Raw genomic sequence first — 17,756 nt, forward strand, 5'->3', positions numbered from 1 at the left:
CTAAAAATGAATATTTCCAGGGATTTTGTCCCTTACCTGAGCATAAATGATAGAAGCAGTGATCTTGGAAATAATTTGGTTTTTTTAGGACATGCTTATTACACACTATTTATCATTACATTATTATTTAGCATTACATGATTAATTCTTTTACATTATGAAAACGGCAACGCTCTTCCAAGATTTCACTTCTGTAGCTTGTACTACTTTGATTCAGCCTCCTACATGTTTCATCAAGGAGTACCAGACATGAAACAGCAGGAAGGTATTTAAGAAGCCAATTCAAATAAAGAGTTCCTCTCACAAGCATTCAGGTCTTGAGCAGTCCAGGCAAACAACTCACGACTACAACAAAGCTAAACTTGTTCTGCCAGGAAGTCATGGTCACGGGGCTCGGGCTGCCGGCAGCAGCGCCCAGGGTCCCTAGGGACGGCTCTGTCGAACCTCCAAGGGTTCACAAACCCCAGTTTGGGAACCACTGGCGTAGGCCAAGCCCCACGAGCACGAGTCGGCTGGCACGGGCCAGCCAGGGGTTTTTCTTCGCTGTGTAGACACCCCCTCAGAGGCCAAAGAATGGGACCCTTGAGTAATGACTCCCAGTTCCCTGGTCTGGCCACTAGACCACCCTGCTTCCATTGCTGGAACGGATTCCTCGAAGAGTTAACAGCTGCTTGGGGGCCCAGCTGTCGTTTCTTCATATTGATTATTGGGCAAAGAGCCGTTGGCACAACAGGAAGAGTTGGGGCAAACAATCAACTGATTTGAAGATGGAGCTTGATCAGTTTCTTAACGGGATGACCTGATAGGGTTGCCTGCCATAGCCTGGACTGGACTCTATGACCCAGGAGGACCCGTTGAGTCCCATCTCCCATGTAATAACGTGCAAGCTTTGGGCAATAGATTGGCACCCCTCCATGCTTCAGCAGTGAAGACCAGTTAATAAAGCCGGGTGGCAAAATAGTTTTTCCGCCCCCATGAAAGTTCAAGATAGCAAAGAAATTTCCCATTCAGAAATGGGACGAAGAGTTTCAACCCATCAGCATTTCCCGACAGAGACGTGTTTAGCTGAAATATTCCCCCACCTCCCACAGGTATCCCCATTGAAGGAGTCCGTGCGCCCAGGCAGGACGGGCATCGCCCCATGGACGAGAAGCCACACTTCATCTGGTGCAGCCCAGCCAGTCATTTACCAGGTCGGGAGGAAGTGGGTCCAGATATTGACAGTCTCGTTGGTCATTTGGAAGGAGCTCAGGATGCAGTCCAAGGCAGAGCTCTTTGGATGGCGGTAGCCTGACATGATGCCATCCTCCCAGAAGATCTGCCAGGGGAGAAAAGCCACACCAGGTCAGAGGGAACCAAAAGGAGGCATTATTTCATCCCTTAGTGAGTGAAATCCACATTGGGACATCCCTATACAGTATCACCAAATGATTTCCATAGGAGGTCAGTATCAACAGCCCCATTGTACAGATGGGGAAACTGAGGCACAGAATGGAGCAGTGACTTGCCTAAGATCGCCCAGCAGGTCAGTGGCAGAGCTGGGAAGAGAACCCAGGTCTCCCACCCCACAGGGCGGAGTCCTATCCGCTGCCTCCCACAGCATGGGGGTGTTTTGTCTCTGGATCAGGAACAGAATCAGGGCCCCTCTCTTTTATTGGGGGATTTTCCACGTGGGCTTCTGTGCTGGGAGTTGCATGGAGCTCTCTTTGGAGGGGAGACGCAGGGCCACCCAGGATGCAACAATCCGCCCTTTAATCACCACTGCGTGGGAGGGGCAGGGCTGGGATTCCGGGAACAGACCCTGGCTTATGCTCACTGTTCAGAAAGTTCAGCCGGGGAAAGGGACCTGACCCACCACCCACCCAGCCTGTCCTCACCAGTCGGAGTCATTTCACTCACTGCATGTTGCTAAACTGAGTGCTCTACAGAGACCTCATCCCAAAGAACAGTGGGCCAGATCCTCGACTGGTGTAAATCAGGGTCTACGCTGACACCAGCTGGAGATCTGTCCCAGTGCTTCCAATGGAGTGACATCTATTTACACCAGATGCATGGGATCTGGCCCCATTGGCTCCAGTGGAATGGGGCAGATTTACACCCCCTGGGGATAAGATTCTGAATACGGAGGACACAATGAATCTGAACAAGCAGACAAATAGGAGAAAGATGGCAAAATGCCACACTGTTCAAATCAGCAATTTACTAAGTGTGCGTGTGTTGGGGGGGGGGTCCCTGCTGAATAGGGATTGGGGGGGTGTAATGACTGTCCTCTCCTAAAGAGATTTTTATTATTTGTATCACAGTAGCATCCCAGAGCCCTAGACATGAACCAGGAACCCAGGGTGCTAGGCGCTGTACAAACAGAACAATAAGACGGTGCCTACCCATGGTACCACCACATCACAGAACAGCCTCCTCCTTCCAATATAATAAGGCTCAGGAAGTTAACATGGGCTTTTTAAAGCCTTTACCACCAGTTGCTTCCCAGGTCTGTCTCTTTTGTTGATTCTCCCAGATTTATCCCAACTGGCCTTTGTTGCCTTCAGTGACATTACTCCTCATGAACCCTTGCTCTAACTCCATTGTGGTCCCTCGCCATTTACATCCCGGCTGGGGAGAGGTAAAGGAGGCCCTGTGTGCGCTGAATTGTTTTTCATCCTAGATGCATCAATTACGTCTTTCTTCAGGTGAATCTTGTTTTGTCTATTGCTCCCATAGCTGATCCCTTTAGTACAGCATGTGTCCTCCCTGGTATTTGCAACTTGACCCCGTTTGGTAGCATGTGAATTTCATTTAACATGCCTTCCCCATATCACCTATAAAGATGCTAAATAAAACCAGAACTAACCCTGGTCCCTGCACCCCATCCCCACTCACTTCATCTCCCCACTCCTAATTTAACAGATTGCACTCCATATTGTATGCACCAATTACATGCTTTACATGCTTACGCTTTCATGTTCTCTCCACAGGTATCGTTGCGGAGAGTGGACCAGATGATATGTCTGGGGCGAGAAAGCAGAAGGAGGCTCCGCTGGTTGGAAGGCATGAGATGCGCTGTCCTGAGGTTGGGGGTTCCACGACCACCACCCCCAAGAGGAGAAGGCGGGTGGTGGTGGTCGGGGACTCTCTCCTCCGGGGGACTGAGTCATCTATCTGCCGCCCTGACCGGGAAAACCGAGAAGTCTGCTGCTTGTCAGGGGCTAAGATTCGTGATGTGACGGAGAGACTGCCGAGACTCATCAAGCCCTCGGATCGCTACCCCTTCCTGCTTCTCCACGTGGGCACCAATGATACTGCCAAGAATGACCTTGAGCGGATCACTGCGGACTATGTGGCTCTAGGAAGAAGAATAAAGCAGTTGGAGGCGCAAGTGGTGTTCTCGTCCATCCTCCCCGTGGAAGGAAAAGGCCTAGGTAGGGAGCGTCGAATCGTGGAAGTCAACGAATGGCTACGCAGATGGTGTCGGAGAGAAGGCTTTGGTTTCTTTGACCATGGGATGGTGTTCCATGAAGGAGGAGTGCTGGGTAGAGACGGGCTCCATCTTACGAAGAGAGGGAAGAGCATCTTTGCCAGCAGGCTGGCTAACCTAGTGAGGAGGGCTTTAAACTAGGTTCACCGGGGGAAGGAGACCAAAGCCCTGAGGTAAGTGGGAAAGCGGGATACCGGGAGGAAGCACAGGCAGGAATGTCTGTGAGGGGAGGGCTCCTGCCTCATACTGGCAATGAGGGGCGATCAACAGGTTATCTCAAGTGCTTATATACAAATGCACAAAGCCTTGGAAACAAGCAGGGAGAACTGGAGGTCCTGGTGATGTCAAGGAACTATGACGTGATCGGAATAACAGAGACTTGGTGGGATAACTCATATGACTGGAGTACTGTCATGGATGGTTATAAACTGTTCAGGAAGGACAGGCAGGGCAGAAAAGGTGGGGGAGTAGCACTGTATGTAAGGGAGCAGTATGACTGCTCAGAGCTCCGGTACGAAACTGCAGAAAAACCTGAGTGTCTCTGGATTAAGTTTAGAAGTGTGTGCAACAAGAGTGATGTAGTGGTGGGAGTCTGCTATAGACCACCGGACCAGGGGGATGAGGCTTTCTTCCGGCAGCTCACGGAAGCTACTAGATCGCATGCCCTGATTCTCATGGGTGACTTTAATTTTCCTGATATCTGCTGGGAGAGCAATACAGCGGTGCATAGACAATCCAGGAAGTTTTTGGAAAGCGTAGGGGACAATTTCCTGGCGCAAGTGCTAGAGGAGCCAACTAGGGGGGGTGCTTTTCTTGACCTGCTGCTCACAAACCGGGTAGAATTAGTGGGGGAAGCAAAAGTGGATGGGAATCTGGGAGGCAGTGACCATGAGTTGGTTGAGTTCAGGATCCTGATGCAGGGAACAAAGGTAAGCAGCAGGATACGGACCCTGGACTTCAGGAAAGCAGACTTCGACTCCCTCAGGGAACGGATGGCCAGGATCCCCTGGGGGACTAACTTGAAGGGGAAAAGAGTCCAGGAGAGCTGGCTGTATTTCAAGGAATCCCTGTTGAGGTTACAGGGACAAACCATCCCGATGAGTCGAAAGAATAGTAAATATGGCAGGCGACCAACTTGGCTTAATGGTGAAATCCTAGCGGATCTTAAACATAAAAAAGAAGCTTACAAGAAGTGGAAGGTTGGACATATGACCAGGGAAGAGTATAAAAATATTGCTCGGGCATGTAGGAATGAAATCAGGAGGGCCAAATCGCACCTGGAGCTGCAGCTAGCGAGAGATGTCAAGAGTAACAAGAAGGGTTTCTTCAGGTATGTTGGCAACAAGAAGAAAGCCAAGGAATGTGTGGGCCCCTTACTGAATGAGGGAGGCAACCTAGTGACAGAGGATGTGGAAAAAGCTAATGTACTCAATGCTTTTTTTGCCTCTGTTTTCACTAACAAGGTCAGCTCCCAGACTGCTGCGCTGGGCATCACAAAATGCGGAAGAGATGGCCAGCCCTCTGTGGAGATAGAGGCGGTTAGGGACTATTTAGAAAAGCTGGACGTGCACAAGTCCATGGGGCCGGACGAGTTGCATCCGAGAGTGCTGAAGGAATTGGCGGCTGTGATTGCAGAGCCACTGGCCATTATCTTTGAAAACTCGTGGCGAACCGGGGAAGTCCCGGATGACTGGAAAAAGGCTAATGTAGTGCCAATCTTTAAAAAAGGGAAGAAGGAAGATCCTGGGAACTACAGGCCAGTCAGCCTCACCTCAGTCCCTGGAAAAATCATGGAGCAGGTCCTCAAAGAATCAATCCTGAAGCACTTGCATGAGAGGAAAGTGATCAGGAACAGCCAGCATGGATTCACCAAGGGAAGGTCATGCCTGACTAATCTAATCGCCTTTTATGATGAGATTACTGGTTCTGTGGATGAAGGGAAAGCAGTGGATGTATTGTTTCTTGACTTTAGCAAAGCTTTTGACACGGTCTCCCATAGTATTCTTGTCAGCAAGTTAAGGAAGTATGGGCTGGATGAATGCACTATAAGGTGGGTAGAAAGCTGGCTAAATTGTCGGGCTCAACGGGTAGTGATCAATGGCTCCATGTCTAGTTGGCAGCCGGTATCAAGTGGAGTGCCCCAGGGGTCGGTCCTGGGGCCGGTTTTATTCAATATCTTCATAAATGATCTGGAGGATGGTGTGGATTGCACTCTCAGCAAATTTGCGGATGATACTAAACTGGGAGGAGTGGTAGATACGCTGGAGGGGAGGGATAGGATACAGAAGGACCTAGACAAATTGGAGGATTGGGCCAAAAGGAATCTGATGAGGTTCAATAAGGATAAGTGCAGGGTCCTGCACTTAGGACGGAAGAACCCAATGCACAGCTACAGACTAGGGACCGAATGGCTAGGCAGCAGTTCTGCAGAAAAGGACCTAGGGGTGACAGTGGACGAGAAGCTGGATATGAGTCAGCAGTGTGCCCTTGTTGCCAAGAAGGCCAATGGCATTTTGGGATGTATAAGTAGGGGCATAGCGAGCAGATCGAGGGACGTGATCGTTCCCCTCTATTCGACATTGGTGAGGCCTCATCTGGAGTACTGTGTCCAGTTTTGGGCCCCACACTTCAAGAAGGATGTGGATAAATTGGAGAGAGTCCAGCGAAGGGCAACAAAAATGATTAGGGGACTGGAACACATGAGTTATGAGGAGAGGCTGAGGGAGCTGGGATTGTTTAGCCTGCAGAAGAGAAGAATGAGGGGGGATTTGATAGCTGCTTTCAACTACCTGAAAGGGGGTTCCAAAGAGGATGGCTCTAGACTGTTCTCAATGGTAGCAGATGACAGAACGAGGAGTAATGGTCTCAAGTTGCAGTGGGGGAGGTTTAGATTGGATATTAGGAAAAACTTTTTCACTAAGAGGGTGGTGAAACACTGGAATGCGTTACCTAGGGAGGTGGTAGAATCTCCTTCCTTAGAGGTTTTTAAGGTCAGGCTTGACAAAGCCCTGGCTGGGATGATTTAACTGGGAATTGGTCCTGCTTTGAGCAGGGGGTTGGACTAGATGACCTTCTGGGGTCCCTTCCAACCCTGATATTCTATGATTCTATGATTCTATGATACATGGAGCCTCCCAAAGTTCTGTGTTGTAATATTGGGTTCACTTGCAATTTCACCGACCAGGGAAATAACCTATTTCCTTCCCTGATGAACCAACGGACTCACCCCACCCATGTACTTATTCTCTACACCAGTACTGACTTGGACTCTTGATACATTCCATGGGTGGCGTACCCGAGCCCATTTATCCACTGATGCTTTAAAAACTCCCAAACCCCAATCTGGATCTATGCTGGTTACGTGATATGTATGTACCTCGTGAACCTTGTAACCGATACTTGCAATCCTGCATAACCCAAGCCTGACCCCAGATGTACAGTACCTTCCCTCTTAACTTGTGTAAATTTGATTTTAAACATTAATTTTAATAAAATGTTTAGCCACTAGATGGCTCCGTATGCTGTAGAGAGCTCCAGGAGGGGGACTGCGGTTGCCTGGTCAACAAAGGAGACAAAGCTGGGACTAGTTCTGTGTGGAAGGTTGCCTGTTTGGATCTAGTTCCTGCTTAAAGACAGACTGGGATTGCACAGATCAAGACACGTGATCGGGGTGAAGTGGGGCAATACTCACACGAGGTACTTGGTGAACCCTGAATATCTGAGGCAACTTTATCGTCAGCATTTTAGGTCGGGGGTGGGGAATATTAAAGGTGCAGGTGGCTCAACCTTCAGGAGGGAAGCAATGGAGCCCTCAGAGCCTTTAACTCCCCTGTGTGGCTTCACTCTTCTCTAGCCCCTTGCTAGAGGGTCGAACGTGCGTGTCCTGGAAAGACATTGCAAATAAAGGGGGAGAGACAGCAAAATAATTATCATTGCACAGCAACAGAGAGGGAATATACAGTCAGCCTGCACTTGGAATATTGAATTAGAGCTCAGCATGTCCCAGATACTCTCCAAACACAGAGGGAATATACGGTCAGCCTGCACCTGGAATTGTGGAATAGGGCTTAGCACGTCCCAGGTACTCTCCAGACACAGAAGCAGCAGCATCCCCTGCCCCAAAGAGTCCGAAAAGATCTCACAAGCAGGAAAGAACTCTAGCTGCCCGGAAACTGTGATTGCTTGAATTTCGCAGCATTGCCAAGCCCAAGTGTTCCAAAATCATGAGTCACGTGCTCCAAAGTCATTAGATTGGCTTAGCAAAGTGGTGAGATTTAATGGAAAAAAAAAATCACAGATTTGGGGTTTGTTTGATTTGCCAGCTGGTTTCCGAGCATCCAGGGTGCTCTCACTGTATGATTTTAAGCTCTTCTTTTAGTGCCCTGGCAACTTCCAGGGATTCTCACAACAACATTTTTGGTGGCCGCAGAGTGCTGGTGGCCGCTCTGACAAACCCGTCACTCTGGCCCTTCAACGAGAGCCCGACCCAGGGAAGGTGGGTCTGGTGCTTGTGTCCCAGGCTCCCTGTGCCCTGTCTGGGCAGGAGCAGGGGAGCACCCCGGTGACCAGATACCACAGCTGACTCCACTGTCAAGAGCCGCCTCTGGCGTTACACGCACAGGCCCCATGCGTCCCCAGAGGTGCTGCCCAGAGCCCTCGAGGAGGCAGCATGGTGCAGGACGCCGATCCCTATGGGCAATCCCAATCTCTGCCCAGGCTTTGGAGGCTGTCGTGGCTGCAAAAAATAAAAATAAAAAAAAATTTTTTGCTGGTGGCCGCATTTGAGAAACGTTGCACTAGACCGTGCCACATCTGTGAAAGGAACCAGGACTAGAAGGGAACGCGTGCATCTCTTCTCCTTTTCTCCATTTACTCCTACTGGTGGCAGGTGTTTGTACTAAGGGAGCTGGCGATGAGAGTAGAACCCCAAACCCCTGCTCTCAGGTTCGGCAAGGCGGTCCCATGGTTAGAGCAAAGGGCTGGGAGCCAGGGCTCATCGACTCTGGGAAGCAGCGTTTCCTAGTGGTTAGAGCAGCAGACTGGGAGTAAGGCCCCGGGGGCTCTATTTCTAGCTCTCTCATGAGCTCACCGCACAGCCTTGGACAGGTCACTGAGGCCTTTCTCTGTTCATGTTGCAAGGCCTAACTGAGTAAGGAACTGAAGCCTTAGGAGCCTAAGTCCCATTCACTTTCAATGAGACTTCAGCTCCTCACCCGTGGAATGTGAGCAGAGCAATGCCTAAATGCCTTAAAAACCCCACCTGGGCCTGAGTCCCTCCGTGCTTCATCCCCAACCATAAAACAGGGATGATTCTTCTTGGTTACAGGGGCACTTAGCAACTCTAGTCAGGGACCAGGAGTAGGTGCTATACAGACCCAGAACACAGACGCCCCTGCCTCACACGCTGTACAATCAAAGTGCCAAACAAGAAACAGGTGGGGACGCAGAGAGGCTTAGCATCATTCCATCTTTTGCCAGCCTGGTCCATTTAGGCTCCAGACTTTTTGGGGCAAGGACTGTCTAGCCCCATGTTGTCTGTGCAGCACCTGGCATGATGGAGCCCTGAGCTCAGCTGGGTGCTCCAGGTCATCACAGATCACAAATGGCCTCTGGAAAGACCAAGCATAATTTTGCCCCAGATTTCACCATTCACCAGACACATGACTATAAAGGGAGCTCAAAGAGCCTCCAAAAATCGACAGATGTTAGAAATCAACGTTGCCTTGTTTGGCTCGAGTTCCCCCGACTCCCCCAGCGGGAGCACGGCCCTATCCTGCCAAAAGAAGAGCAGCAAAAAAATCAACTCCCCCGCCTCACCCCTTGGCTAGAAACCAATTCCCCTTTGTCAGTTTCACACAAGGCTTCCATTGAATGCCAGCCATCTGCATCACGTGTCTCCCAAAGGGTCAGGAGGGAGCAGCAGAAGCCAAGGTGAAAGTTAGTTCCGTAAGGTTTGAATAGAGGGAGAAAGTCGGAAAGAGCCAATTTGCCAAATGCTCTTCCCCTGAACCGGGGCTCCAAATAAAACCACCTCCCAACTGGAACAGGGTTCAGAAAGATCTGGCTCTGGATCAGCCCCTTGCTATTTGCTCAACATTCAGTGTTTGGCTGTGCAAAGCTGCTACAGTTATGATCCAAAATGACAAGCAGATTTCCTTGTCCCCGACTCTGAGCGTCCCAGCCTGTAGCTACTGCTTCTCTAGCCTCTCCCCATCCATCGAGTTCACTCCTGGGCATTACTGTATGTCACTCTGAACGGCATTAGCCAACCGAGAGTCATCAGACCGTTTGGGGAAAGGAGAAGAGTGAGGGCGGAGCCAGATTTGAAAGATTTAACATTTTGAAGATTTTCTTTGAACGTTATTATTTGCATCAACCTAGTGCCTAAAAGCCCTAGTTGGGACCTCATGGTGCCAGGCGCTGTACAAACACAGACCAAAAAAAAGACAGTCCCTGCCCCAAAGACCTGCCGATCTAAGTCAGAAAGACAAAGAGACAACAGATGGAATCGGACAGGGGTGTACAAGGAGAAAGTGATCGGCCCACCAAGGCATAACCGTTGTCAAGTTTTCTGTAGGCATCCCAGGCAAGAAGAGTTTTCACATTCCAAGTTGAGAGTCAACCAATCAGAAACCTCATCTTCCCTAGGGTCAGCCTGGCCCTGCTCAGGGTCCCGGCCAGAAGGGAGAAAAGCAAAAGGAATCTTTGAACTCAATTCCTCTGGGCAGGGCCCATCCAAATCCCCCTGTCTTTGATTGGACCCCTCCCACTCCACATACTCACAACAGACTCCTGGCTCACCTCCTTCCCTACCTGGGGGTGGGCTGCGGGGGAAAAGACCCTTCGATGATGGTGACAGATTCTGTGGCAATGAAGGCTAGAGAAGAACACAGAAGAGACAGCAGTGGGGCCCAGTGGGTAGAGCACCGGGGCTGGGAGTGAGGATTGCTCCCGCTCAACTGACGGAGCTTTGGGAACGTCCATTCCCTCAGATGGCCCTTCTGTTAAACAGGTAACAAACCCCATCTCCCGGGGGGCGGCGCAGGGTAATTTACTAGTGTTCGAAAACAGTTCTGGCATTCTTGGCTGGAAGGTTTCATAGGTGGAAAGACAAGTTCTGACAAGCATCAGACAAACCCTGCGATGCAGAGGACACACAGGAAAATGCTCGAGAGAAGTGCGTTAGGTAATTATGACTCCCGCTGCTGCAGGAACTAACTGAGCGCCTCATCGTCTTAATCAGTTTATCCTCACAAAAAGCTGTATCAGTCCCATTTTACAGATGGGGGAAACTGAGGCAGAGAAAGATTTAAAGCCCAGAACCCGAAAGGTAAATTTGAATACCTTCGAGGATCTGGGCCTAACTGACTTGCCTGAGGTCACACGAGGAGCCAGGAATCGAACTGAGATTTCTTATCTGTGTATCATAGGGTTTTATACTGCCACCCATCACCATAGCCTCTGGGCACCTTCCATGTAAAATCAGTATCAATAGCCAAGTCCGTGGAAGACTTCCTGAAGCCTCTGGCACTTCCTCCTTCTGGATAAAACCCTGAGCCCCAGTCCAGTGCTGCATCGAGACCACCCTTCCTACCATCAGCACCTGACTGAGCAGCATAATCCCCATTGCAGAAGGGGAAAGGGAGGCACAGAATCTGCACGACAGCAGACCCTAACCTACCTCCCATACCCCGACCGAGCCTGTCTGACGATTTAGGAGGAAAGAAGCCATGGGATCGATTTTAAAGCGCGTTGGGAAATGAAGCCTTATCAAGAGGCCTTTCTGCAGCAGACGCTGCTAAGCACTCAGCGACTTTCCATGTTCAAAGCACTTTACAATCAAGAGCAAATGAAGTCTCACCCCTGCCCGGCAATAAGACTGCCTAGCGCCCACCCTGGATAGTGCTTTACCGTCCGAGTGCTTTGCAGACAACACGCTGCTAAAACCTCCCAGGATCTGAGGGGAGCCGTGGGGCCTCCAGGTGCGGGGAGGGGACACCGCATGTCACTGGCAGAGCTCAGAAGAGAACCTGGGAGTCCTGACTCAGAGTGCCCTAAAGCCCCAGCAGCCCTGTCATTAATCATCCTGGGTCAGACCCACCGCTGAGGTGGAGGGCCCTGACTGCTGTAAAGAAGGGCCCAGGGATAGGGGCGCTAGCCTGGGACTGAAGATGCCAGGGTTCAATTTCCTGCTCTGCCACAGACTCCTTGTGTGACCGTGGGCAAGTCACTTAGTCCCTGCACCGCCACTCCTGTCATAGCACCCCCTTGAGCCTGGACATAGCATTGCAGGGGACTTTGCTTCTAGCACCCCTGGTCACTGCTTCCTTGGCCCCCGTGGTGTCCTGTCTCTCCGAGGGTCTGGCCCTCCAGCCAGCTGACTGAAAAGTTCAATGCCCTTCTGGGGTAACAAAAGGTCCAAGTCAATCTCTAAACTAATAGCTCCTGTCCCCCACTCTTGAACGTCCCTGCGACATTTCTCCTACGCTGCTACCTTCAGGCAGGTTTCCCCTCCACGCCGCCCCCTCTCGTGGGGACACTGGCAGCTTCCCTCAGGGATCTCCCTGCTCCTTCCAGGGCCCCTCCAGAGGAGTCCAGCCAGCTCCGTATGGGTCTCTTTCTGGCTGGCTTCTCCAGCTTCTTCTCTCCTGGGCCTCCTCCTTGACTGAGTTCACGGCTCTGTTTAACGACCCCTCCCCGCCACCCCTCGACACAGATGGGGTCAGTCATTATAATTAAAGTCTCCTTCACACCCAGCTAGGGTCACTCAGGAGGCCGAGGGACAGCTGCTAGCTCACGGGCCCGGCTGAGCCCAGCTTGCCTTTAAGGTCCAGCCGGCCTGTACCAGGGGGATCCCAACACTGCCCTACCGCTCCAGAGGACTGTGAGGATAAATCGATTAAAGACTGTGAGGCTCTTGGCTACGAAGTAGTGGGGGCCAGATAAATACTGTAGCTAGATTGACTACAGTGTAACTATGCCAGTTTACACCAGCGAGGACCTGGTCGCCACAGATGGGGAAACTGAGGCACAGAGTTTGCGGGAAAGACACAGCAAGTCAGAAACACAACCCTGGAGTCCTGCCTCCCTGTCCTCCAACATCCCATTTGGAGACGATCCCCAAGCAGGCGGTAGCTCCCTTCGCACAGTGTATTAACAGGGAAAGGGTGGGGGAGGGAAATCAGCCAGCTGGTGACCACCCTACGGGTAATGGTAAAGCCAGAGAGCAGAAGAAATGCCAAACCTGGTCTGGAGACGGTAGAAGGGGGATCCCCCAGCCGTTGCTACCGCTTCATGGTATCTGCTTGGAGCTCAGAGCTCGCTGCATCGGAAGGGGCCCTCCTAGCTACTCCACTGTTGTGTTTTTTCTCGCTTTTTTTAGCCACATTCCTTGGCAGAGCACATGGAAAGCAGCCAAGGGCTCCCTCCCATGACAGCTCCAGCCTATTGGTGGAGGGGGAAGAAAAGGCCTCTTTGAGAGGCTGGGATCAGGAGACAACAGAGTCAATAAAAAGGAGCTTTTGTACTGGAAATATCCCATTATTCCCGCCCCCCCCCCCTTTTATGTTTTAGTCTTAAAACATCCACCGCAGGGACTGCAAAACAATCGGGCACCCTCCCTTCTTGGGACACCTCCCCCAGCTAAGGGCATTAGCCTCCAGAGTATAAACTCACAATCCCTAGCATCTTCCCAGGAAATCCCATACCCTACTTCTGGGCTCCCTCCCATCGAGCGGACGGGGAGGTCACCAGCAGGGCATTATTGTAAAGACTTTTGCCCCCAGCTGAGCACGTGCAGCTCAGAACCTCACTGCAAGATATTCTGGGTGGCTGCATGTGGAAGACAAACCAGAAAAAGAGGAATCTTTTCTCGCTATGCCCGAATCCCGAGTGTCCTTTGGTGACATCATAATGGTCAGATAGGCCATAACGCTTCCCCTAAAGGATTTCTGGAGTGCTTTGCAAACAGGGCTGTGACATTAATCATAATGCTCTCAATGTTATCTTGGGCTCCCCCTGCCCGTTTATAAAGGGTTAATATACAATTAATAGACCTTACCTGAATGCTTCAGACAGGAGTACAGACCAGATCCTCAATGTATTTAGCCTCTTAACTTCCACTGATTTCAGGGGAAGCCTAAATATTGGAGCCTAAATACCTTGGGTCACCGTTAAACCAAGCTGGCATGGACACAGGGCTGAGATCAAGTTGAAGAAGGGTAGAGGTGGAGTTTAAGTGGGGAGGGTGCTGCAGTAATCTGTTAGGGCCCAACTGTAGCTCACACCCTTCATCATTAGCTAGAAGAAAGTCACCTGTGGAGAGATTCAAGTTCAGAGATAACCGTAAATTGGGAAGAGCTGTATGCCCAAGCGAGGACAAAGAAATAATACAGGAAGACCTAAAGTACAATTATTAGTGACTTTCACTTAAACTAACTGGGGCTTCCCTACAAAGTGAGTTATTGCATGGCCAGCCAGGGCGTGAATCTAGAGTGCACCAGCTCGCCACGCAGTAACGGCTGGTGCGGTCGCTGCTACTGTGCAGGGAAAGTCCCTGAGCGCAGCGTGGCGTATGCCTGCTTGAGAACTGCAACATGCTAAGCTGCACTCTAGGGCTTCAGCAGCGTCCACATGGGAAGTTACACACGTGCGGCAAGCTGGCGCTATGGATTTGCCTGCTGGCTTGCCATGCATTATCCTGCCATGTAGATACGACTTCACTGCTGTAAACAAGACACTTGTCACTTGTGAAAATTTCCCCCCAGTCCCTGATTCAGCAAAGCATTTGCACTTGCTTAAAATTAAGCGTGCATGAAGGTTCCTCCCTATTCACCAATGCATTAGGGCATATTTCTCATGCCCCACTAATTGGTCTGTTTCAGAGTAGCAGCCGTGTTAGTCTGTATTCGCAAAAAGAAAAGGAGGACTTGTGGCATCTAAGAGACTAACAAATTTATTTGAGCATAAGCTTTTGTGAGCTACAGCTCACTTTATCGGATGCATGTAGCCCACGAAAGCTTATGCTCAAATAAATTTGTTAGTCTCTAAGGTGCCACAAGTCCTCCTTTTCTAACTGGTCTGTTTGATCCATAAGAGATAACACACCCTATGATCCCTTTTGGTGATCAACATGGAGCTTAGAATGGCAGTACAGGAATGAGACAAGAACAGCTGGGAACAAGAAAGGTTGCACTCCTGTGTTTAGTTGCAGACCATGCTCGACAAGGAGCTGTCAAAAGAAAGGGACAGTTTTACAGGTCTGGGTTTACAATATGGCACTAGTGTTTGCCGGAAGGTGCCCAGGACTCGAAGGCAGATAGTGTGAGAAACTGTAGAGGATGCAGAAGAGAATTCCTAGAATGAGCCAACGTCTGGGAAACCTGCCTTACACTGAGAGACTTGAATAGACTGACCTCCTTTTATGTTCTCAAAGAGAAGGCTAAGAGGTGATTTGAACATGGTCTACAAGTACCTCCACATAGGTACAAGACACCAGATCATAAAGGTTTCTTTAGCAACCAAAGATCCACACGATCCAATGGCCAGCAATCAAAGCTGGAAATTGTCAAAGGGTGCACGTATTTAGCAGTGAGTGTAATTAACCATTAGAAGTTTCCCAAGAGATGTGCGTGGATTCTCCATCACTTGGAGGCTCTCTATAGAGCTAGAGCCGCTCTAGCTCACCCACAAGATATGGGCTGGATTCAGAAATCATTAGATGCCATGCTCTGGGCGATGTTACGCAGGAGCTCAGACTAGATTATTCCCAATGGCCCGTTCTGGTGTTAAACATCTATGAACTTCAGCCATGACCTGCATTTTTAAGAGGGCTGCAGAACTAGCTCCTGGTTAATTTCCTTCGGCTCAGAGCACGTGAGCCGCATCTTGCGGCCCATTCAAGCAGAGGGCAGCCATGGGGCTGATTAGCATTCAGGCTCATGCACATCAGGAATTGAAGCCAAAAAGAGGCTAGCTTTTAAAACCAAACCCTCTCCACTCCAATCCTTTGGGCTAGAATGAATCTTCATAAAGCCAGTCCTGGGATGCCGTATGAGGCATTTCAAACAGGCCTCATGTAACTTTAAGCACCGTTACCAGGAGACTGTAGTTCCTTCTTTAATCCACCTCAGAGGCACAGCATGGGTCAAGCTAAGAATCATGTTAAATGTGTCCATAAAGGACCCTCAAATCCAATTGATTATTTATATTCAAGTAGAGCCAACTGTCCCAGGTGCTCTACAGACATAGACAGACTCTGCCTGGAAGAGCTTACTATTTAAATAGCCAAGGCAAATGAAGGCTGGGAGGGGAAATGGAGGCACAGAGGGAAAGTGATTTGTCCAAGGACACCCAGCAGGTCAGTGGCAGAGCAGGGAGTGGAACCCAGGTCTCCTGACTCACTGGCTGATGGGATGCTCTCTCCACTGGACCATGCTGCTATCCTCTGTCAAACTCTCCCTCGACACCTACACTCGATAACAGTTTGGCATCCGGTGTGCCGAGACTGCTGTTTATATAAATCATCATCATCTCAGGGCCACGCATACCCCCCCTCTATACATGGTCGTCTCTTGCCATGCAAGCTGTCTGGGACAGGAACTGGTTTTGTGATGGGCGTACAGCACCTAGCGCAGGGAGCCCTCCCCCTCCATTTGGGCTTCGAGACATAACTGCTATATAAATAATAAATAGCCACGTGGGTTTCAGAAGAGAGCACATGATGAGCTAGTGGTAGAAACAATGACAGAAATCCACGAGGCCCAGTGCCCCCGTAAACATGACAATCAGATCAAGAAACATTCAGGGGATAGCCATGTTAGTCTGTATCCACAAAAACAACGAGGAGGCCGGTGGCCTTATTGGGATCCAGGAAGTGGGCGGGCGAAGCTCACCCACTGCTAAAGGATCCCCCCCCAGCCTAAGGGGGAGATCCACAGGACCTGGGAAACCAAGTAATTATGGCACCTTAAAGACTAACAGATTTATTGAAAGCTAATGCCCAAATAAATCTGTTAGTCTTTAAAGTGCCACCGGACTCCTTGTTGTTTTTATCAGGAAACATTGCAAGTGAGCTAGCTAGGACTGTATAACTGTAAGGATTTTCCGAGAGAGCAGTGAAATCCTAAATCCAATTATCTCAATGGGCCAGGCTCAAGATGTCCCATAAAAATATGGCTTCCCCTCCCTCCCCTTCCCACGAGCCCAGCATGTGGTGCTCAGATACGATGGTTGTGAGTGTTGTCAAAGAACCTATCCGGAACAGAATTCTAGCCGGAGAGCTGCAATAAATCCATGGGACAGAAGGGACTCCTGACCCAAATATCACCAGTCACTCCAGGGAGACGGGGGGGGGGGGGAGGGGGAGGCAGCCATCCAGGTACAGCAAACAAAACCCGTACTGCTGCTTTGCAGCAGGATCTGGGTCAGCTGAACAGGGGCTCACTGTCTGTATGGAATGAAAACCTTGGTGCTGGGTGGAGGATGTGTCCCGAGAAGCCGCATATTAATGGTGCATCAGGAGCACCAGCCTTTGACCCAGTTGATGCCAGGCATTGTCTCGGTGTGATCAGTCCAAACCAACACCCAGACATTTTAAAATTCTGAGGATGCAGGAGCTGTCCCCGACTGCCCCCCTTTTTGTGCGGCTCCTGGCACGACCATTTAGAAACAGGGCATGCTTCATTCCTCGTTAGAAAGCTGCTGCTCAGCTTATTGTTCTGGAAGGAAATGGAGGGCCTGGTTCTCCTTTGCACTAAGGCCCCTTTTCACCACTGGCAGCATAAAGGAGCCTTAAAGGAAGTGTAATTTACATCTGTGCCCACTTCAGCGGCCCCTGCCAAAGCATTGTGTGAACCTTAGTGTGAACGAGAATCAGGCCCTAAGGCCACCATGGAAGATTTTTAAAAACTGAGGCCAAGATTTTCCAGTGTCTTGTGATTTCGGGAGCCTAGCTTGCCACACACCTTAAAGAAGTTGGGTTGTCAGAAGCTGAACGCTCCGCTTCTTTCTGAAAATCAGGCCCCCTTCCAGATGGGTCACACTCTTTCAGTCGGCCCCACCCTGCTGAATGTCTGTTGATATTACTTCCTTGAAAGCAAATACCTGGGGAAACCGGACTTTTATTACTATTACAGCTGTGCATAGACACCTCAACTGAGAGCAGGGCTCCAGTGTGTCAGACGCTGCCCAGGCCTGGTGAAAAAGAGCCTCTGTCCCGCTCTAACTAGACTACAAAGGCAGCATCATTATCTCCATTTCACAGATGGGGAAACAGAGGCAGAGA

At 50.2% G+C, this 17,756-nt stretch overlaps 1 protein-coding gene across 3 annotated transcripts in view; it reads right to left on the reverse strand.

Annotated features, from left to right (window-relative positions):
* Positions 1 to 12,838, reverse strand: part of PAQR6 (progestin and adipoQ receptor family member 6) — a 28,977-nt gene extending 16,139 nt beyond the window's left edge. The window contains exons 1-4 of one of the 3 annotated variants that reach the window (XM_084613137.1): positions 12,717 to 12,838; positions 7,164 to 7,355; positions 2,952 to 3,340; positions 1,191 to 1,318 (exon numbers count right to left, since the gene is read on the reverse strand). In XM_084613137.1, coding sequence (XP_084469263.1) covers positions 1,191 to 1,318; positions 2,952 to 3,152 — 329 coding nt within the window. In that variant the 5' untranslated portion in view covers positions 3,153 to 3,340; positions 7,164 to 7,355; positions 12,717 to 12,838. The remainder of the gene's footprint in view (positions 1 to 1,190; positions 1,319 to 2,951; positions 3,341 to 7,163; positions 7,356 to 12,716) is intronic. The other 2 variants (XM_084613138.1, XM_084613139.1) reach the window with 2 other exon arrangements.
* Between the last annotated feature and the right edge of the window lie 4,918 nt (positions 12,839 to 17,756).

This window comes from Lepidochelys olivacea (genome assembly GCF_965140295.1).
Source record: "Lepidochelys olivacea isolate rLepOli2 genome assembly, chromosome: 24".
Classification (NCBI taxonomy): Eukaryota; Metazoa; Chordata; order Testudines; family Cheloniidae; genus Lepidochelys; species Lepidochelys olivacea.